At 47.5% G+C, this 22844-nt stretch overlaps 1 protein-coding gene across 2 annotated transcripts in view; it reads left to right on the top strand.

The window, feature by feature from the left end:
* S100A8 (S100 calcium binding protein A8) overlaps nucleotides 1-22033 on the top strand; it is a 114157-nt gene extending 92124 nt beyond the window's left edge. Inside the window, exons 1-3 of one of the 2 annotated variants that reach the window (XM_059072684.2) lie at nucleotides 20969-21055; nucleotides 21521-21683; nucleotides 21834-22033. In XM_059072684.2, coding sequence (XP_058928667.1) covers nucleotides 21543-21683; nucleotides 21834-21962 — 270 coding nt within the window. In that variant the 5' untranslated portion in view covers nucleotides 20969-21055; nucleotides 21521-21542 and the 3' untranslated portion in view covers nucleotides 21963-22033. Of the gene's footprint in view, nucleotides 1-20968; nucleotides 21056-21520; nucleotides 21684-21833 lie in introns of those variants that run through there. The other variant, XM_067036403.1, reaches the window with a different exon arrangement.
* The last annotated feature ends 811 nt before the right edge of the window (nucleotides 22034-22844 follow it).

Genomic DNA, 22844 nt, shown 5'->3' with positions numbered 1-22844 from the left:
CTTGTCTTGTTCCTGATCTTAGTGGAAATGGTTTCAGTTTTTCACCATTGAGAACAATGCTGGCTGTGGGTTTGTCATATATGGCCTTTATTATGTTGAGGAAAGTTCCCTCGATGCCTACTTTCTGCAGGGTTTTTATCATAAATGGGTGTTGAATTTTGTCAAAAGCTTTCTGTGCTTCTATTGAGATGATCATATGGTTTTTCTCCTTCAGTTTGTTGATATGGTGTATCACGTTGATTGATTTGCATATATTGAAGAATCCTTGCATTCCTGGAATAAACCCCACTTGATCATGGTGTATGATCCTTTTAATGTGCTGTTGGATTCTGTTTGCTAGTATTTTGTTGAGGATTTTTGCATGTTTGTTCATCAGTGATATTGGCCTGTAATTTTCTTTCTTCGTGATATATTTGTCTGGTTTTGGTGTCAGAGTGATTGTGGTTTTGTAGAATGAGTTTGGGAGTCTTCCTTCTTCTGATATATTTTGGAAGAGTTTGAGAAGGATAGGTGTTAGCTCTTCTCTAAATGTTTGATAGAATTCGCCTGTGAAGCCATCTGGTCCTGGGCTTTTGTTTGTTGGAAGATTTTAAATCACAGTTTCAATTTCAGTGCTTGTGATTGGTCTGTTCATATTTTCTATTTCTTCCTGGTTCAGTCTCGGCAGCTTGTGCATTTCTAAGAATTTGTCCATTTCTTCCAGGTTGTCCATTTTATTGGCATACAGTTGCTTGTAGTAATCTCTAATAATCTTTTGTATTTCTGCAGTGTCAGTTGTTACATCTCCTTTTTCATTTCTAATTCTATTGATTTGAGTCTTCTCCCTTTTTTTCTTGATGACTTTGGCTAATGGTTTATCAATTTTATTTATCTTCTCAAAGAACGAGCTTTTACTTTTATTGATCTTTGCTATTGTTTCCTTCATTTCTTTTTCATTTTTTTCTGATCTGATCTTTAGGGTTTCTTTCCTTCTGCTAAATTTGGGTTTTTTTTGTTCTTTCTCTAATTGTTTTAGGTGCAAAGTTAGGTTGTTTATTCGAGATGTTTCCTTTTTCTTAAGGTATGATTGTATTGCTATAAACTTCCCTCTTAGAACTGCTTTTGCTGTATCCCATAGGTTTTGGATCATCGTGTCTCCATTGTCATTTGTTTCTAAGTATTTTTTGATTTCCTCTTTGACTTCTTCAGTGATCACTTCGTTATTAAGTAGTGTATTGTTTAGCCTCCATGTGTTTGTATTTTTTACAGATCTTTTCCTGTAATTGATATCTAGTCTCATAGCGTTGTGGTCAGAAAAGATACTTGATATGATTTCAATTTTCTTAAACTTGCCAAGGCTAGATTTGTGACCCAATATATGATCAATCCTGGAGAATGTTCCATGAGCACTTGAGAAACATGTGTATTCTGTTGTTTTTGGATGGAGTGTCCTATAAATATCAATTAAGTCCATCTTGTGTAATGTATCACTTAAAGCTTGTGTTTCCTTATTTATTTTAATTTTGGATGATCTGTCCATTGGTGAAAGTGGGGTGTTAAAGTCCCCTACTATGATTGTGCTACTGTCGATTTCCCCTTTTAAGGCTGTTAGTATTTGCCTTATGTACTGAGGTGCTCCTATGTGGGGTGCATAAATATTTACAATTGTTATATCTTCTTCATGGATCGATCCCTTGATCATTATGTAGTGTCCTTCTTTGTCTCTTGTAATAGTTTTTATTTTAAAGTGTATTTTGTCTGATATGAAAATTGCTACTCCAGCTTTCTTCTGATTTCCATTTGCATGGAATATCTTTTTCCATCCCCTTACTTTCAGTCTGTATGTGTCCCTAGGTTTGAAGTGGGTCTCTTGTAGACAGCATATGTAGGGGTCTTGTTTTTGTATCCATTCAGCTAGTCTGTGTCTTTTGGTGGGAGCATTTAATCCATTTACATTTAAGGTAATTATCAATATGTATGTTCCTATTACCATTTACTTAATTGTTTTGGGTTGTTCTTGTAGGTCTTTTCCTTCTCTTGTGTTTCTTGCCTAGAGAAGTTCCTTTAGCATTTGTTGTAGAGCTGGTTTGGTGGTGCTGAACTCTCTCAGCTTTTGCTTGTCTGTAAAGGTTTTAATTTCTCCATCAAATCTGAATGAGATCCTTGCTGGGTAGAGTAATCTTGGTTGTAGGTTTTTTTCCTTCATCACTTTTTTTTTTTTTTTTTTTTTTTTGCGGTACGCGGGCGTCTCGCTGTCGCGGCCTCTCCCGTTGCGGAGCATGGGCTCCGGACGCGCAGGCCCAGCGGCCATGGCTCACGGGCCTAGCTGCTCCGCGGCATGCGGGATCTTCCCGGACCAGGGCACGAACCCGTGTCTCCTGCATCGGCAGGTGGATTCTCAACCACTGCGCCACCAGGGAAGCCCCTTCATCACTTTAAATATGTCCTGCCACTCCCTTCTGGCTTGTAGAGTTTCTGCTGAAAGATCAGATGTTAACCTTATGGGGATTCCCTTGTGTGTTATTTCTTGTTTTTCCCTTGCTGCTTTTAATATGTTTTCTTTGGATTTAATTTTTGACAGTTTGATTATTATGTGTCTCGTCGTGTTTATCCTTGGGTTTATCCTGTATGGGACTCTTTGTGCTTCCTGGACTTGATTGACTATTTCCTTTCCTATATTAGGGAAGTTTTCAACTATAATCTCTTCAAATATTTTCTCAGTCCCTTTCTTTTTCTCTTCTTCTTCTGGGACCCCTATAATTTGAATGTTGGTGCGTTTAATGTTGTCCCAGAGCTCTCTGAGACTGTCCTAAGTTCTTTTTATTCTTTTTTCTTTCTTCTGCCCTGCAGTAGTTATTTCCACTATTTTATCTTCCAGGTCACTTATCCGTCCTTCTGCCTCAGTTATTCTGCTATTGATCCCATCTAGAGTATTTTTCATTTCATTTATTGTGTTGCTCATTGTTGCTTGCTTCCTCTTTATTTCTTCTAGGTCCTTGTTAACTGTTTCTTGCAATTTGTCTATTCTATTTCCCAGATTTTGAATCATCTTTACTATCATTATTCTGAATTCTTTTTCAGGTAGACTGCCTATTTCCTCTTCATTTGTTAGGTCTGGTGTGTTTTTATCTTGCTCCTTCCTCTGCTGTGTGTTTTTCTGTCTTCTCATTTCGCTTATCTTACTGTGTTTGGGGTCTGCTTTTTGCAGGCTGCAGTTTCGTAGTTCCTGTTGTTTTTGGTGGCTGTCCCCAGTGGCTAAGGTTGGTTCAGTGGGTTGAGCAGGTTTCCTGGTTTGGGGGACTAGTGCCTCTGTTCTGGTGGGTGAGGCTGGATCTTGTCTTTCTGGTGGGCAGATCCACGTCTGGTGGTGTGTTTGGGGATGTTGGTAGCCTTATTATGATTTTAGGCAGCCTCTCTGCTAATGGATGGGGCTGTAGACCTGTCTTGCTCTTTGTTGGGCATAGGGTGTCCAGCACTGTTCGTTGCTCCTTGAGTGAAGCTGGGTCTTGGTGTTGAGATGGAGATCTCTGGGAGATTTTCGCCGTTTGATATTGCGTGGAGCTGGGAGGTCTCTTGTGGACCAGTGTCCTGAGGTTGGTTCTCCCACCTCAGAGACACAGCCCTGGTGCCTGGCTGGGGCGCCAAGAGCCTTTAATCCACACAGCTCAAAATAAAAGGGAGAAAAAATAGAAAGGAAAGAAAAGGAAGGAAGGAAAGAAGGAAGGAAGGAGGGAGGGAGGGAAGGAAGGAAGGAAGAAAGGAAGGGAGAAATGAAGGAAGGAAGAAATGAAGGAAGGAAGAAAGCAAGAAAGGAAGGAAGGAAGGAGGAGAGGAAGGAAGGGAGGAAAGAATGGAGGAAGGAAGGAAGAAAGGAGGGAAGGAGCGAAGAAAGGAAGGAAGAAAGGAAGGAAGAAAGGGAGAAGACAAAATAAAGTTGGATAAAGTATAGTTATTAAAATAAAAAATAATTATTAAGAAGAAAAATTTCTATTAAAAAAACCCAGAAAAACGGGTCGGTCTAACACTAGGACAAATGGTGAAAGCAAAGCTATACAGACAAAATCTCACACAGCAGCACAAACATACACACTCACAAAAAGAAAAAAGGGGAAAATAATAGTATATCTTGCTCCCAAAGCCCACCTCCTCAACTTGGGATGATTCGTTGTCTATTCAGGTTTTCCACAGATGCAGGACACTTCAAGTTGATTGTGGAGCTTTAATCCGCCGCTTCTGAGGCTGCTGGGAGAGACCTCCCTCTCTCTTTGTTCGCACAGTTCCTGGGGTTCAGCTTTGGACTTGGCCCCGCCTCTGCATGTAGGTCGTCCGAGGGCGTCTGCCCTTCGCTCAGACAGGACGGGGTTAAAGGAGCAGTTGGTTTGGGGGCTCCGGCTCACTCAGGTTGGGGGGAGGGAGGGGCACGGATGCGGGGCGAGTCCGCGGCGGCAGAGGCTGACGTGACGCTGTACCGGCCCAAGGTGTGCCGCGCGTTTTCCCGGGGAAGCTGTCCCTAGATCCTGGGACCCCGGCAGTGGCGGGCTGCACGGGCTCCCGGGAGGGGCGGTTTGGAGAGTGACCTGCGCTCGCACACAGGCCTCTTGGTGGCGGCAGTAGCAACCTTAGCGTCCGACACCCGTCTCTACTGTCCGTGCTGACAGCCGCGGCTCGCGCCCGTTTCTGGAACTCCTTTACGTGGTGCTCTTAATCCCCTCTCCTCGCTCCTGAGGAAGCAAAGAGGCAAGAAAAAGTCTCTTGTCTCTTCGGCAGCTCCGCGCCCGTTTCTGGGGCTCCTTTAAGCGGCGCGCTTAAACCCCTCTCCTTGCGCACCAGGAGGCAAAGAGGGAAGAAAAGGTCTCTTGCCTCTTCGGCAGCTCCAGACTTCTCCCGGACTCCCTCCCGGCCAGCCGTGGCTCACTAGCCCCTTCAGGCTGTTTTCACTCTGCCAACTCCAGACCTTTCCCTGGGATCCGACTGAAGCCCGAGCCTCAGCTCCCGGCCCCCGCCGGCTCCGGCGGGGGAGGAGACAAGCCTCTCGGGCTGATGAGTGCTGATCGGCACCGATCCTCTGTGCGGGAATCTCTCCGCTTTGCCCTACGCACCCTGTTGCTGCGCTCTCCTCCGCGGCTCCGGAGCTTCCCCCTCCGCCACCCGCAGTCTCCGCCCGCGAAGGGGCTTCTCGTGTGGGGGAGTCTTTCCTCCTTCACGGCTCCCTCCCACTGGTGTAGGTCCCGTCCCTATTCTTTGTCTCTGTTTATTCTGTTTTCTTTTGCCCTACCCAGGTACGTGGGGAGTTTCTTGCCTTTAGGGAGGTCTGAGGTCTTCTGCCAGCATTCGGTGGGTGTTCTATAGGAGAAGTTCCACGTGTAGATGTATTTCTGATGTATCTGTGAGGAGGAAGGAGATCTCTACGTCTTACTCTTCCGCCATCTTTAAGCCGTCTCCTGAACTGTGCCCTGAAGAGCAAACATATCTTCTCCATTTGGTTATCAGAGGTGTAGAAGGTGGAATGAATGCCATTCCATTTTAGGCATTCAAAAAATGGCTTTCCCTGGAGACTTGACGACAGAAGGTAGACAGACCCCCGGTTCGGGTGTACCACAGACACGCGGGCACCCAGTTCCCAGTTCCCCGAGGCCACAAGCACCGGCCAGAGCCCTGACAAGCTGCAGTGCCACATTTAGCCCTGGAAAAGAACCTGAAGAAGCCGCTCCACGCGTGCAAGAAACTCAGGCAGAGCCTCCAACAATTTATTTTTTATTGAGGAATATTTGACCAAAATGATATATATTTAAGGTGTACAATTTGATGATTTGATATACACAATACATTGTAAAATAATCACCGCAAGCAAGCTAATTAACATATTAATCACCCTGAAATATATGTATATATATGTATATTTATTTATACACACATATATATATTTATTTTTTCCAGCAGTGTGAACACTTATCATCTACCTTCTTGGCAAATTTCAAGTATACAATAAAGTATTGTTAACTATAAGCACATTGCTGTACATTAGCTCTTTAGCATTTATTCGTTTTGCTTTACTGAAACTTTGTATCCCTTGACCAACATCTTCCCATTTCCCTCTCCCCCCATTCCCTGGTAACCACCTTTCTACCCTGTTTCTATGAGATCAGCCCTTTTAGATTCATATATAGTGTGATCATGCAGGATTTGTCTTTCTGTGTCTGGTTTATTTCATTTAGCATAATGTTCTCCAGGCTCATCCATGTTGCTGAAAGTGGCAGGATCTTTTCCTTTTTTGATGGCTGAATAATGTTCCACTGTATACACATATCACATTTTCTTTATCTGTTCATTCGTCTATAGACATTTAGGTTTTTACCATATCTTGGTTACATGAATAATGCTGAAATGAACAGAGGAATGCAGATATCTCTTTGAGATCCTGGTTTCATTTCCTTTGAATGTATATCCAGAAGTAGGAGTGCTGGATTATAAGGTAATTCTATTTTTAAGTTTTTGAGTTTTTGAGGACACCTCCATTATTTTCCATGATGTCTGTCCATTTAAGAAAATTATTGCCCAGACCAATATCAAGAAGCTTTTCCCCTATGTTTTCTTCTAGGAGTTTCACAGTTTCAGGACTTATATTTAAGTCTTTAATCCTTTTTTAGTTGATTTTTGTATATCATGAGATCAGGGTTCTATTTCCTTTTCCTGCATGTGGATATTCAGTTTTCCCAATACCATTTATTTTATTTAAAAAAAATTATTTATTTTAGGCTGTGTTGGGTCTCTGTTGCTGTGCACTGGCTTTCTCTAGTTGTGGTGAGCGGGGGCTACTCTTCATTGCAGTGTGCAGGCTTTTCATTGTGGTGGCTTCTCTTGTTGAGGAGCATGGGCTCTAGGCATGCGGGCTTCAGTAGTTGTGGCTTGCGGGCTCTAGAACGCAGGCTCAGTAGTTGTGGTGCATGGGCTTAGTTGCTCTGTGGCATGTGGGATCTTCCAGGACCAGGGCTCGAACCCGTGTCCCCTGCATTGGCAGGCAGATTCTTAACCACTGCGCCACCAGGGAAGCCCTCCCAGCACCATTTATTGAAGAGGCTGACTCTTCCTTATTTTGTGTTCTTGGCACCTTTGTTGAAGATCAGTTGACCTTAAGGTGTGGATTTATTTCTGGGCTCTCTATTCTGTTCCATTGGTCTATATGTCTGTTCTTATGCCAGTATCACACTGTTTTGATTACTGTAGTTTTGTGATGAATTTTGAAATCATAAAATGTGAAGTCTTTAGCTTTGTTCTTATTGCTCAAGATTGCTTTGGCTATCAGGGTCTTTTGCAGTTCCATACAAATTTTAGAATTGTTTTTCTATTTCTATAAATAATGCCACTGGGATTTTGATAGGGCTTGCATTGAATCTGTAGATCATTTTGGGTAGTATGGACATTTTAACAATATTAATTCTTCCAATCCATGAACATAGGATGTCTCTCTTTGTCTGTGTCTTTTAAAATTCCTTCATAAATGTTTTTATAATTTTTCAGAGTACAAGTCTTTCACCTGTCTTTTTATTTCCTAAGTGTTTTATTCTTTTCATTGCTATTGTGAATGAGATTGTTTTCTTAATTTCCCTTTTGGATAGTTTGTTGTTTGTGCATAAAAACACAATTGATTTCATAGGTTTGTTTTGTATCCTGCAAATTTACTGAATTGGTTTTGTATTTATAACAGGATTTTTTGTTGTTGTTTTCATTTAGTTTTTTTTTTTTTTTGCAGTCCGCGGGCCTCTCACTGTTGTGGCCTCTCCCATTGTGGAGCGCAGGCTCCGGACGCGCAGGCTCAGCGGCCATGGCTCATGGGCCCAGCCGCTCCGGGGCACGTGGGATCTTCCCAGACCCGGGCATGAACCCGTGTCCCCTGCATCGGCAGGCGGACTCTCAACCACTGCGCCACCAGGGAAGCCCTTCATTTAGTCTTTAGGCTTTTCTATGTGTATAATCATGTCATCTGCAAACAGAGATACTTTTATTTCTTCTTTTCCTGTTTGGATGCCTTTTACCTCTTTTTCTTGTTTAATTTGTCTAGCTAGAACTTCCATTATTATGTTGATAAGAAGTGGCAAGAGTAGGCATCCTTGCCTTATGCCAAATCTTAGAGGGAAAGCTTTCAGGTTTTTTTCCCATGAACTATGAAGTTACTGTGAGCTCTTCATATATGGGCATTATTGTGTTGAGATAAGGTGCTTCTGTACCATTTTGTTGAGAGTTTTAATCATAAATAGGTGTTGAACTTTGTCAAATGCCTTTTCTGCATTTATTGAGATAATCATGTGTTTTTTCCTTTAATTTTGTTAACGTGTCATATCACCTTGATTGATTTGCTTATGTTGAACCATCCTCGCATCCCTGAGATAAACCCCACTTAGTTATGGTGCATGATCCTTTTAATGTACTGTTGAATTCAGTTTGCTAGGATTTTATTTAGGATTTTTGCATCTATGTTCATCAGGGGTATTGGCCTGTAATTTTATTTCCTTGTAGAATTTTTGTCTGGTTTTGGTATCAGGGTGATGCTGTACTCAAGAACTGAGTTTGGAACTGTTCCCCCTTCTTCTATTTTTTGAAAGAGTTTAAGAAACAGTGGTATTCTTCTTTGAATGTTTGGTAGAATTCTCCCATGAAACCATGAGATCCTGGCCTTTTTTTTTCTCTTTTACCAGACAAACAAAACTGAGGAATTTTGTCATCACTAGACCTGCCTCACAAGAAATGCTTAAGAAAGTTCTTCAAATTGGAATGAAAACTCACTAAGCAGCAATGTGAAAGAATAAATCTCCCAGGTAAAGGTAAATATCTGGACACATACAGTCTAATGTAACACTGTAAAGGTGTCTACTGACTTTCATGTTAGGATGGGGAAGGCTGCTGGGATACTCCTTTTCTCCCACAGAAGGAAGTCATGGCTGGGGGGATCCCTCTTGGGTTTGGTATATGGGAGCTCTCACTGCAATGGTGATGCCCTTGTCCAGGTGTGGGTGTGTGGGTGTCAGCTTGGTTCAGGCACTTGCTTGTGGTAATGAGAGGTAGGTGGCGGCTCTGGCGGGGGAAGGGGATATCAATTCATTTCTGTTCCCCTTCTCCCTGCGCCTAGAACACAGGGCAAAATTTTGAAGAAACATCAACATTAAGGAACAGTTGATTAAAACGTGTAGACTGAAAGTAATTTAAAGGTCTACCAATAATGGATTAATAAAACAAATTTAGGTACATGCAAACAAATGATCACTATGCAGTTATTAAAAATCAGGCTCACACTGATTAATAGTGTGAGAACCTGTCCACAGCATAGCAATAATTGAAAACAGTAGTTACATCACAGTTGTGGAAGGAGGTCATCATTATGTACTGGGATGGTATGGAGAGTAATTCCCAGATTGAACAAAGGCAGGGTGAAGAGGGGTGCACTATGACCTCCTACCCCCCTTCAAGCTATGGGCCAAAAATGGAGCTCCTTTAGAGTGACAAATTATCATGCAGAGATTGTCCAAGGATGTATTGCCATATGAAATTTGTTAATTAGTTGTTTTCAAGGTTTTTATTTCTATTTTGTCCCTTGGCAAAGATATTGTAGTTGTGAACATTTTCCTATTTATTGCTTTTTAAAAATTATTATTTTTATTTTTTTGGCTGTGTTGGGTTTTCGTTGTTGTGCGTGAGCTTTCTCTAGTTGCGGCAAGCAGGGGCTACTCTTTGTTGCAGTGCCTGGGCTTCTCATCGCGGTGGCTTCTCTTGTTGCGGAGCACGCGCTCTAGGCGTGTGGGCTTCCGTAGTTGTGGTTCCCGGGCTCTAGAGAGCAGGCTCAGTAGTTGTGGCACACGGGCTTAGTTGCCCCGTGGCATGTGGGATCTTCCTGGACCAGGGATCGAACCCGTGTCCCCTTCACTGGCAGGCCGATCCTTAACCACTGTGTCACTAGGGAAATCCCTATTTATTGCTTTTAAATGTCTGTTTAATTACTTTCCTGGAATAAATTCCCAGGGGAATGATGGCTGAATCAAACATATTCAATAACATTCTCGCAACTTCAGCTTGGCATTGCCAAATTGTTTTACCATTTAGCAATTTGAGCGCTGTTTTTATTTTCAAAACATAAAAGTGTATTGATGAACCACTTGTTTGCTGAAGAAATCATTATGTTGGGTAGATGGAAGATCACCCTGGAAAATGTTTTGCCTTCAGTATTTACCTATTTTTCTCTCAAACCTTCAGGGATGCGGCGACTTAATCTCTGGTTCAATTACCTGTCCTTTGGCTCCCCTTCTGGGAGGTTTACTCATCAGCCTGAGTGGCTCCTCCCAGGGGAGATACATGGGTGAGATGGCGGTAGAAGGGGGTGGCTGAGAGAAGGCTTGAGATGGGGGAAGGCAGTTCACCTGTCACTCAAGGACCTGTCACCCAGATGGCACCTGTATGGAGGCCAAGCCTACACATCTGGGCCCCCTTAGAGCAGATCACTTCCACTTTGCAGTCGGTTATTTCCTTATAGGAAAGGTATTCCTACTACTTCTCTCTCACCTCTCACCCATCACTCAACCCATTTAAAAATCCTCTATCAGCTACTTTCTATGCACAGGATAAAGTTGCAGCTCTAGCTTGGCACACAGGACCCTTCGTGTTTTGTCTCCATCCCACCTCTCCAGCCCTGTTTCTTCCAGCTTGTCATGATGTACCCTGTGGACTTCATCCCCTAAGCAGGCCACTCTCTCTCATGCCCCTGAGCCTTTGTCCATGCTGTTTCCTCTGTCTGGAGTGCCTGGTCCTCCGTGCGCCTCCTTGTAACCAAATTTTCAAACACCATCACAAATAGCATCACCCTAAGGAAATCTTCCTCACCTTTCCAGGCAGAAGGTGCTCCTTGGGTGCCCAGTGCTTCTTGCCAGTGTGTGACTCTGTCCCCTCCACGCATCCCCATCCTGTGAGCCGGCCCCATGTCTTACTCTTATTGCCTAGAGAGGGCCCGGTGCTCAAGAAATATTTGTTGGGTGAGTGAATGTGCTTCATGACTGTGGAGTCTGGGGGTTCGCTAATTGGGGGAAGACATCATAGGAAGATGTATTTAAGTTGTGTGTCTGACCCTACCCAAGCCCTGGAGCTGGGATGATGAACTCTGAAGCAGGAAGATGGATAACATGACCTTCTGTGGTTCTGAGATGTTTCAGACCAGGCGCTGAAACAGTTTCAGGTGGGTCCCTGAAACTGACTGAGTTAATCGTAGGAGGCAAGTGTCATGTGATGGCATCTCAGGGATGCAATTTAGACTCAGTCATGCTGCTAGGAACCTGCAAAGAGTCACAGCACTGGCTGCCATAATTGAAGGCACCATGGATGGGCAGGATGCGGGACTGGGTGGTGGAGCCTGTGCTCCCACAGCTGCCTCCTTCCTGAGCACAGGGCAATCTCTAGGATAAAACACAGATCGGGACGGTGGATTCGCAGCAGCCTCAGCCCAGCAGTGACTGAGGTCAGCACCCCGTCCAAGAGAGCTGTAGGGGTGGGCTGGGCTGTGTTGGGTCTGCACAGGTCCAGGAAAGCAGAGAGGGGATGCTTACCCATTTTGGAGGATGTATGCCGTGTAGATGGATGTCCCAACAGCATAACTGTGGCCCCGAAGGGGTTAAGGGCCCAAAATTATAAGCATGTCTTTGGGGTTGTTTCCAAAGGCATTGGTTGAATCTAGCTGGAGGTGGTCATTTGTGTGATTTGGGGAAATGTACTTAACCTCTCTGGATTTCATTTCCTCCTCGGGAAAATGAGGGAATGATGCCTCCCTTACAAGGTCATTGTGAGGATTACATGGGATGCTGTGTATAAGGGGCTTCTCCCAGTGCCTGGCTGGCTCTTTAAGAGTTGGAAGCAGTTGTCCTGAGTCTAATCTGTCCAGAATCCAAGGAAGACAGCTGACCCGCCAGACAGGACAGCCCTGCCTCCCGAAAACAGGGATCTCATCTCCGAAAGAAGTGGGGAGCGGGGGGTTGAGGGCATCAGTCCCTCACCTGTGCAGAGCACCGGGATGGGGCTGCAGGGGGATGGGAGAGGCTGCAGAGCCCCTGCCTGCCCCCACCACTGGGCACTGAACAGCCTCAGTGCACAGAAGCTATGGGAGGCCACGGGGCCATGCAGAAGGCATGCAGACTCCTTCAGAGAGGGTCAGGGCAGGGGTAGGAGAAAGATGGGGATCCCTGTGCAGTCTGTATTCAACCAAGAAAGGAAAACAATATTTGAGCAGGCCTGGGCTTTGGGGTAGTGTAATTATTTCAATATTCTGTTTGTGGTACAAAAGAGTCTATGGTAGGGGGGATCTTGCCTTCTCAAGAGGTTTAAAAGTATTTCCATTGGAAAATACCATCTTGCTTCGAAGAGTCTAGTTTTTTCTCATTCTTGATTTCGGGGACTCCTAAGCTGAGAGCAGGGTTGGGGGGTGGAGAACACAGCTCCTGTCCCCTGGAAGACTCCCGTCTCAGGGAAGGGACAGAGCCCTGTCCTAAGAGTTCCCAGCAAAGTTTCCTGCAGGGCGGGGACCCTGAGCCAAGTTTGCAAGGGGTCAGATGGAGGGCAGGGAGGGGGCCTGAGACAGGTTGGGCAGAGGATTCTTGGTGGAAGTGCCCACCTGCTGTGGCCTGACCTCAGTGTGGCCTGCTGTGCTGTGCTCTCCCCCAGATTCTCCACTGTCCCCTGCTGTTCCCCCACTGCATCTCCAGAGCTGCCCCTGTCCTGGGCCCAGGCCCAGCCACCACGACAGACACGCTAGTGGAAGAATCCCTCTTCCAAATCACCCACCTGCTACCACCAGTATGTGGCCTGGGAGGGGGACTTGGAGACCCTGTCCCTGGAGGAGTTGAAGGCCCTACTCGTGAACAACGTTCCCCGCTTCATGGGGACCTTGGTGGGTGGGGTCTGAGGTTGGGTGGGGATGAAGTATGGGGTTGGTTGTGGGGTTGGAAATGAGTGGTGAGAGTGCAGGTACAGCTGTCTCCCAAGAGCATTTCCACCTAGGGGAGGGGGCTTGAGGGAGGGTGGAGGGCAGGATCTGCAGTGGGGGGAACATGGCCCAGCCCAGCCTTATTTTCTGTCCTTCCCTGTCTTGAAACTTCCTGCCTGAAACTTAGTCCTAACCCCAAACCTGTTTATTCTTCTGCCTGACCTGCTTCTGGTGAGAACGGGTCTTAACTCTTCCCCCCGTCCAGCTCAATCAGTGACTGGCCCGAGGACTGCCCTTTGAACCCCAGCCCCTTCTCCTGGGGTCTGCACAAGCTGCTCCCCCTTCCTCCCTGGAACCCAGGCTGGGATCAATCACCCTCTGCAGGCCAGTGCATCTCCTCTGTCATCAGGCCCAGCCCCATGATTACTGGGCTCCTTGGGGGCTGCAAGGCTGGCAGGAGTGTCTGTGGGGTGCTGCCCTCGGCCCTTGGTATCCAGCCCCGGCGGGGTCTCTGGACTGTTATGTCCAGAGGACTTCAGGTCGTGCTCGACTCAAGGCCCTGCACTACAGGAGAGGCACCTCCTCTGGTCACTTCTTGTGTCCCCTGACTGCCTTTGGGACACGTCAGAGGAGACAGACTTGCCCTCAGTTTATTGGAGTGTAGCTATGAGGATCACTAAGGCGGGGGCTAGGGTAACTTTTTCGTCCCTGTTTCTAGGGAGACCTTTTTCTTTCCAGGGCCAGTTGTTTATGTCATGGGGCTGGGCAAGGACCCTCAGACCCTGCACTCGGGGGCTCACAGGGCAGAAATAGCAGTCTGGGCGGGGGGCTGAGATGAGGGAAGCCGGGGTGAGCCTGCCCAAGGCTCCAGTTTCCCGGTTCAACCAGCTTTGCAGAGGAGATAAGATTATAAGAAATAGATGGTGGGGCAGTGGGGGAGTTGGAGCGGGAGACCTGCCATGAGGATGAAGGTCGCCCCCAGGCCCACAGCTGCTTACGGCTGCAGTGACGTCCTTCCTGGAAGCTTTCTGAGAACTTCACACTGGCTTCCCCAGGCTCATCAGCCAAATCCTGCTGAAACCTGCTTCACCCACACTGCAGAGTACTCCACTTTGTCCTCACCGGCCCTCTTTCTCCCTACTGTCCCTTCCACTCCAAATGCTCCTTTCCTCCCTACACCATCCTCAGTTCTCAGCCCTGAGGGCCACCTCCTCTGGGACATCCTGGCCAGCTCAGGGGCCCACGGCTCTGGCCTTTCCCTTGATCTGCCCCTTCCATAGGTGACATGGGCCCAGTGTCATAAACAGTTCCTGGGCCGGTGCCACAGCATGCAGACATGGGACCCCACCTGGTGCTGGCCCTGCAGCAGTGCTGGAGATGCAGACACGAGGGGCAGTGGGCTCTGCCCTGGGAGCTCCCATTGTGGAGGAGGTAGGCACAGCTCTCCACCCCGAAGCCCCTGGGCTGGGCTGTCCCTGCAGGGGAGACAGGCTTAAACAGCCTCTGATGGTGGACCAATGTGGATTGTGTCGTGGGGTGTGCAGTCAGCCAGCAAATGGAGCCCTGCCCGCACCCTCTGTCTCCCATGCAGCCCCAGGTCCAGTTAGCTGAGGTGCCCACCATGCCACTGCCTGTTTGGCCAGATTCTGCCACATAGGCTGTCCTGGCCACTGACTGTCTGAGTGAGGAGCTGTGTGCTGCAAGCCCCCTCCAGGCAGGGCCAGGCCACAGTCCCCCACCCCATCCTCCCACCGGCAGGCAGCGGAGGGCCTGGCCATTGCTGCGGGGCGATGTCTGGGTGCGTGGTTGACCCTCTGCCCACCCCTCAGGGCCGGACGGAGCCGTACTCCATCACGGAGTTGTTCCGGGTGGCAGACAAGAACAAGGACAAGCAGATCTGCTTTGAGGAGTTCCTCTACCGCTTGGGCAAGCTGGTGAAGGACTACCACCCTCAGTAGCAGCAGCAGCTGTGCGCCCAGCACAGCGCCCAGCACGGACTCTATCAGGGGAAGCACAAGCAGCCTCCCCACAGGGGCCAGCAGGGGGGCAGGTGCAACCTGGCTACGGGCAGCTGAAGGGACAGCTCTGCCGTGTGTGTCTGTGGTAAGGACAGCTGTGAAGGAAGAGAATAAAGCAACTTCGTAAACATTTCTGCGTGTTGTTGAGTTCCTGGTTCTGGGCATCTGCTCCGGGTCCAGAAACAGGAGGTTTGGTCCTATTCTGAGGATCATCCGTTTTGGGTAAGAGACAGACCCTGTCCCCAGGAGCCCCTGTCTGAGCGGGGAGACAGAGCCCCTGCCCTCAGCTTTCAGTCTGAGAGCAAAGAGTCTCTTCTCTTGGGGAGCTGGTTCCTTGACAAGGAAGCCAGGCCTCACCAGTGATGTTCTGATCAGTCATTCGCTACCCATACATGACTGAACACGAGTTAGGAGGGCAGAAGTTCTTCCAGTGTCAACAGAGAGTCCCAACAAAGGCAGAGCAGCCTGGGCCTGGGAAGGGGCCAGGACAGGGAGGGGAAGGTGACACTGGTAACTGACATCGGGTGGCAGGTCCGGGCCAGTCTGGGAGCGAAGATTGTGAGGTGGGTTTTTCCCACTATGAGTCAGAGATGGGGTCAAGGGCAAAGCCAGCAATGCAGCCTGTCAGAGGGAAGAGTGATGCGTGGGACGTGAGTGACTGTCAACCAGTGAAGGCTTCCTGGAGAAGGGGAGGGTTTGGTCTGGTTTTTACTAAGAAAAAAAGGATGAGGGCTGACTCTGGGCTATTTGTGACTCCCTGACCCCTCCCTGCTGAGACCTGACCCTGCCCTGTTTCTGCGTTGTTTGCTTTTGTCTCTCCCTGGAAGCCCACGAATCTGATGCAGAATCTCTTGGGGAGGTCTCCTCTGCCTTTAGGCCCTGCTGGGTCCTTCTTGGTGGATTTCTTCTCTGAGGATGGTCTGAGGACCCACGTCCTGAGCGCATTGTGATAGAAACGATGAGTTTTAGAATAATGGGTAATCATCTGTGTTGCTCCCCTGTGCAGATGATTGGGGGTGTCATTTAAGGGACTTGGTTTGGTTCCCTTTGCCAACTGGGTCTGTGAACCAAACATGGGGCGCAATGCCCTGCAGGCTGAGCCAGGGACCTTTGTTCCTGATCTGTGGAGCTTGGAAGCAGACCTGTCATGGATGCCCGTCCACGTTTGCCAATCCCCAGTGCTCGCCTTTTAAAAGTCGGCAGCCCCCCTCCCCCATTTCCGTCTGGATTTCCCCTGTGGAGGTGCCTGTCCTGCTGCATGGAGGTGTGTTGCTGTCTGTGTCCTCCGCCAAGACAGGCACCACGTCCCGTCATCTCCGTGTCCGGCACAGGTCCCGGCATTGTCACACAGAGCGTGCTCAGGGAGGGAGTGAGGCACGGATATGGCGCCTGCTGACTGGAATCCCATGACCCAGGTCTGTGTTGCCTCCTGCAGGTCGCTTAGTCACGTCCAGAGACTTGGAGATCCTTGGCCTGGTGATTCAGGACAGCTTTGTCCCAGGCCCAGGTGGGTCTCCCCTGCCTGTCTCACCTGAAATGTGTTGTATTCTACAGGCTTTGAGCATGAAGGGGCGGCTCAGCCCCGGTCCTCCTGTCCCTTCCTGTGGGGTTTCTCCACCGACCCTGCGGGCTGTCTCCTCATTTCCTTAGCCACGGGCAAGAGCCTGGTATTGGGACACACAGCTGAGACTGAGCTGTTTCTTGTAAACAGGACTAGGTTCCGCTCCCCATGGTTGCCCCATGTCTGTCAGTCTGATTACAGGAGCTGCCTTTTCCCCCATGTGCTTGCCCAGTTCCTGACACCCTCTCCTGCCAGGTCAGCTCAGCCTGGTCCTGCTCTCCTGGAGGCCCCCAAGGCTGCCTGTCCAGGGGGAGCATCTCTGGGGTTGGAATTTCATGGCCTCGCTGGTCAGCAGGCTCCATAGACAAACACATGAGGCTGGAGGGGGTCATGGCTCATGTCTCCCTCACTGGATCTGTGGCTTTGCTTTCCTTCCTTTCTGGATGAAGAAAGCTGTCTCCACAGGGACATTCTCAGGGGAGTGGCTTCAAGGCAGACATCTGCCAAGGGGTCCCGGGTCTGGGAAAAACATCATCTTCATCAACCTCACCATCACCCCCCTTGAAAGAGGTCAGCGTGAGCTCCGTGCCGGGCTAGTGAACAAACCCGAAATAGAATCTCAGAAAAAGCGACCCTTTTGTTCTAAAGTGTGCTTTTTGGCACCTAAGCACCAACACAAAGCAGAATGCATGCCCAGAGGACCTTAGGTGACTCCCCGTGCCTCAGTTTTCTCATCTGTCACATAGGGATAATTGTACCTGTGATGTCCATTTCACAGGGTTATCAAAAGAGTTAGTGGATGTAAAAACACTTTGAAAATATGATGCGCTATTTGGGGTAAGATGAGATTGTGCCAGGTCATATAGAAGGGGCCTGGCAAATAATAGGTATGCAGCAAGTGCTTGATCATTGGCTGAAAACTTGTCATATTAGATGTCAGAAACAGCCCTATTTTCCTGTCAAGAGGTTGACTAGCCAAGGAAGGTAGACTGCATTTGGTTGATGGATCTATATCGTGTCTTGTTCCAAAAACCACTTAAAGTGGCTGGGTATGATAAAGGGAATTTTTGCTTTGGGTAAGGGCTAGATCAAGTGTTCAATTTTGCATTCACTTATCCCCTCAGTAAGTATTAACTGAACCCCTAGTATGCACCAGGCCCTGGGATGTGATGTGGTTTCTGCTCTAAAGGGGCTTCCAGACCTAAAGAAAAGACAGGCAATAAACAGATGAACCCTAATATAGCAGGGCAAATGCTGTGATGCAGAAGGCTTTGGTAGCATGGAGGAGAGAAGAATCAACTCAGTGTTGATAAGGGTGGGGGAACGAGAGTCAGGGATGGATGAGAGCAGATGGTGCCTGGGCTGGGGCAGGAAGGATGAGGAGGACTTTACTGGCAATGAGGCATTCCAGGCAGGTGCAGAAAGTAGATGCTGTCACAGCGGGTCATAAGCCACCTAAGTCCTTTGATGCACCAAATGTTGTGTCTCTGTGGGCCTCAGCTTCCTCTTCTATAAAGTGGGAATTATGATAGAACATAACTCATAGGATTACTGTGAGGATTAAATGGTCTGAAGTAAGTAAAGCACTTGCAATGATTCCTGGTGTATGGTAAGAACCCAGTAAATGCTAGCTATTATGTTGCTATTGTTTATTCTTATTGATTGTTGTTGCTGTTATAGTATATGCCAGGCACTGTGCTGGGTTCCAGGGAGGCAGAGATGGATGAGCCAGTCTGGGTCCTCGAAGGTTCACAGCCCAGTTGGGGAATCAGACACATTTACAGAGCAGTAATCACGCTGCATACTCACACAGTGCTTGCTTACTATGTGCTGCTTTAAGCTCTTCATACATTTTTTTTTTTTTTTGCGTGTAAACTTTAATTAAAATATAATGCAAGTTAATAAAAGCCCACAAATCATAAATATTTTTCATCTATTATTAATCCTCACAACAACACTATCAGGTAGATTTTATTATTTTTTAGGTGGAAGCATTTTGAATTTTAAAATATTTTAAATTGTGATAATATATAAATAACATAAAATTTACCATTGTAACCATTTCTAAGTGTCCAGTTCAGTTGTGTTAAGTGTATTCACGTTGTTGTGCATCCAGCCTCCAGAACTCTCATCGTCTCACAACTGAAACTTTGCACCCAATAAACAATAACTCCCCACCTCCCGCTTCTCCTAGACCCTGGCAATCACCATTCTACTTTCTGTCTCTATGAGCTTAACTACTCCAGGTACCTCATATAAGTGGAATTATACAGTATTTGTCTTTTTCTGTCTGTCTTATTTCACTTAGCATAATGCCTTCAAGGTTCACCCATGTTGTATCATGTGTCAGGATTTCTTTCCTTTTTAAAGTCTGAATAATATTCCATTGCATGTATATACCACACTTATTTAGCCATTCATCTGTGGATGGACACTTGGGTTGCTTCCACATTTTGGCTATTGTGAATAATGTTTCTGTGAACATGGGTGTACAAATATCTTTTTGAGACTGCTTTCAATTATTTTCGGTATATACCCAGAAGTGGAATTGCTGGATCATATGGTAATTCTGTTTTTGATTTTTTGAGGAACCACCATACTTTTTTCCACAGTGGTTGCACTATTTTACATTCCCACCAACAGTACGCAAGGGTTCCAATTTCTCCACATCCTTTTCAACACTTGTTATTTTCTGTCTTTGTTGACAGCAGACATTCTAATGGGTGTGAGGTGGTATCTCATTGCAGGTTTTTTTTTTTTTTTTCGGTACATGGGCCTCTCACTGTTGTGGCCCCTCTAGTTGCGGAGAACAGGCTCCAGACGCACAGGCCCAGTGGCCATGGCTCACGGGCCCAGCCGCTCCGCAGCATGTAGGATCTTCCCGGACCGGGGCACGAACCCGCTCCCCTGCATCAGCAGGCGGACTCTCAACCACTGTGCCACCAGGGAAGCCCCTCATTGTGGTTTTGATTTGCCTTCCCTAATGATTAGTGAGATGGAGCATCTTTTCCTGTGATTATGGATCATTTGTATGTCTTCTTTGGAGAAATGTCTATTCAAGACATTTGCCCAGTTTTCAGTTGGGTTGTTTGTTTTTTTTGGAGTTGAGTTGTAGGCTTTCCATATTCTGGATATTAATCCCTTCTCATATATATGATTTTCAAATATTCTCTCCTATTCTGTAGGCTGAGGGTAGACTCTATTTTTAATCTCTACTTAATAATTGATGTAACTAAAGCATAGAGAGGGTAAGTAATTAGCCCTAGGTCACACAGCTATAAAGTTAATGACAAAATGGAGCCCAAAGGTCTGTAGAAACATGAAGGAGAGAGAGGTTAATCCTATCTACTTCCCCTAGGAGGTGGTGATGGCCTAGGCCTTGGAGGAGCACAGGGTAAATATTTGTTGCATGCATGAAGGAAGGAGAGAGGGGAGGAGTTTTCTCAGCAGAGTCATGTTCTTGTCAGATCACACCCCGGGAGCCTGATGCTCTGGGATCCGGTCTGGGCTCTGACACATCTGCACTGGGAAACTCTGGAGGAACCACTTCACCTTCCTGGGGGCTTGACTTCTGTGTGTGTAGACTGAGTGGGCTGTGCCACGCCTTTCTGATAGGCATGTTCTGAGTATCTTAATAGGTTATGTGAGTCTGAAGGGCTTTGTAGCAAGAGAAATGCACCACAAATCTCCCCCACCCCCACCCCTCATGGTCAGGTTCCTCTTCAGCCCAGGATCCTGGGGTCAGAGGCACACAATCATCCCAGAGAGGGTTGAAGGACCCCTACTGTTTATGCAGAGGCTCAGTGCCTCATGCATACAGTGGGACCCCAAGCCAGCATCCATCTCCTGGGGCACAGTGCACCCCCAGCTGCACAGAGCAGGAGCTTTGTGAAGGCGTAGGGGCAGCAGCAGAGAAACTGATTTAGGCCTTAGCAGCACACGTTCCCACCAAGTCCAGCCACACACAAAACAACAGTAGAAATACTCCACCTTTCATTACTAAAATCTGGCAGCCGTGACAAGTGTTCTTAACCTTTTAGGGGCCTTTGGACCCTTTTGAGAATGTGATGAAAGCTATGGAAGAATGAGCTTATACTCATGCACTCAACTTCAGTTCCATTTCAGAGATGCACAGACTAGCCCCTAGCCACGGGAATAGCCACAGCAACCATGGGGAAGGACTCAGAAGTCGACATCCTGGTTGACCAAGCCAGGGGTTGCAGGCAGCTTACAAGAGGAGTACTCACCATGCCGTCTTCCTGATTTCTCCTGCTGTGCATCACTGCCTGGCAAAAGCCTTCCTCCCTTCTACCTTTCCTGAGCTCCCCCGACCCCGCTCCAAGCTCCGCATCAGAACCTTTCATTCTGTGCAGTGATTGCCCCATTCACCTTGCTGGGAAACCAGAGGCTGTAGCAATCCTCAGAGGGAGCAGCTGCCTCTGAGTGGCCTGAGGCCCTGGGCAGCTGGCCAAGCCTCGTTGCTATAAAAGGGAGCCGATACTCAGCCCTGCATGTCTTTTGTCAACTCTGTTTTGGGGAGACCTGGTAAGTGGAACTTCCCCAGTCTGTCCCACACTTTGGGCTTCCCCTGGGGAGGGCTGAGGAGTGCAGCAGCCTTCTCTCAGGAGGGGAGAGAAAACTCTGGGAGGTCTGGATTGAGTCCAGGGCTCCCGGAAGAGAAGCGTGAGCCAGGGCTGAAGAAGGAGCCGAGAGCTCTAGTATTTTTGGGTGAGGGCATGTTTGCTTCCCAAGCTGGGCCCTTCCTGGGAAGCGGCTGGGGGCATGGGGAGAGCTGGCAGTAACTGTGTGTGTGTGTGTGTGTACCCTGCTTCCTTCCACACCCTCATCCACATCGTTCCCCACTTCCCATCATAGCCATAGCCCTATGCTGGGTTTAGTTATCTGGATGGTGCCATCCAGGACAGAGCCATCCCTTGGAGTATGAGCCTTCAGAGTGTCCCCCTAGGCACCCTCCCCACGCCGGGGTTGCCCGTGTGTTCTGTCTTCCAGGTAGGGCAAATCCTTGGGCACCATGCTGACGGACCTGGAGTGTGCCATGAACTCCATCATTGAGGTCTACCACAAGTACTCCCTGTTGCAAGGGAATTACCATGCCATCTATCGGAATGACTTGAAGAAATTGTTAGAGATGGAGTGTCCTAAGTTTTTGTTGGTGAGGAGGGGCTGGGTGTGGCCGGGGTTCTCTGCCCGGCTCTGATGATGCCCTGGGTCACTGGTCCCTGGCGTTGCCCTGTGCAGACAGCCATGCCTCAGCTTCCCTGAGATCTTTACACTCTGGCTTCTTTCTCTCCAATCTTCACAGGAAAAAGATGTAGACACCTGGCTCAAAGAGTTGGACATCAATGAGGATGGTGCACTTAACTTCCAGGAGTTCCTCTCGCTGGTGATAAAGGTGGGCCTGGCAGCTCATGAAGACATTCACAAAGAATAGCAGAGCTATAGAGCCCTGGGTCTGGTCCCCTGGACTTGTCCCCTTAGAGTAATAAAGTAATTGATACCTCAGGCCTCTCTTGGTTTCTTGCTTTTCTCTTGTGGAATGAGGCTCCTGGGGGTTGGAGGGAGGGTTGAAAAACCCAAGGAAGAAAAACAAACCTCTGTTGCCCCCACTCCCCATCTCTCATGAGACCTGTGTGCTTACTGCTTGTCTGCTTTCTTCCCCGTGTTCTCCCTAAATGATTCCCAAGGCTCTTCCAGCCCCACGGACCTGAGTCATGGGTTCCATTGACTTAATCCATTGACTTAAGGATTCTACAAAGTCCAACACACTATAGCTGTTCATTTTCCTACTTGTTCCCAAATGGGTGATATGAGAACAGGGTGACATAAGGAACACTCATAGTGTTCTCTAAATTGTAATTTCCAGCTAATTATCTTAGATGTAACTTTTAGGAAATCAGGGAGATAACTATGTAGGAGTGTGTCTGTGTGTGTATGAGAGAAAGAGAAAGATTTATTCTATGTGTGGTGTGACTTTAGGTGGATGCTTAGAGTTCTACACTAAGTAACACTAATAAGCCCTCTGGCTCTATGCTTGTAATTTCTCCTTAAGAGATTTTGGAAGCTTTCCTTCTCTCTCCATTCCCAACCTCCTAACTTGATTAAATAATAAAGGAATGGGCAGATAGGCTACTACATTAATAAAGATCAACTCAAAGAATAGGGTACTCAAATGCTTCCCTTTGGGGTGAGTGCTTTGGTAATCAGTGACTTATCTAAAATAATCTCCCCATCATTACCCTGGATATCCAAGGCTCTGGGGAAATAGGAGGGCCAGAAGATGAATGGGCACCTCTCACCAGAATCCAACACCCAA

This window comes from Kogia breviceps, chromosome 1, assembly GCF_026419965.1.
Source record: "Kogia breviceps isolate mKogBre1 chromosome 1, mKogBre1 haplotype 1, whole genome shotgun sequence".
NCBI lineage: Eukaryota > Metazoa > Chordata > Mammalia > Artiodactyla > Physeteridae > Kogia > Kogia breviceps.
Note: the sequence above shows the minus strand (reverse complement) of the source record. Positions and strands in the feature narration are given on the sequence as shown.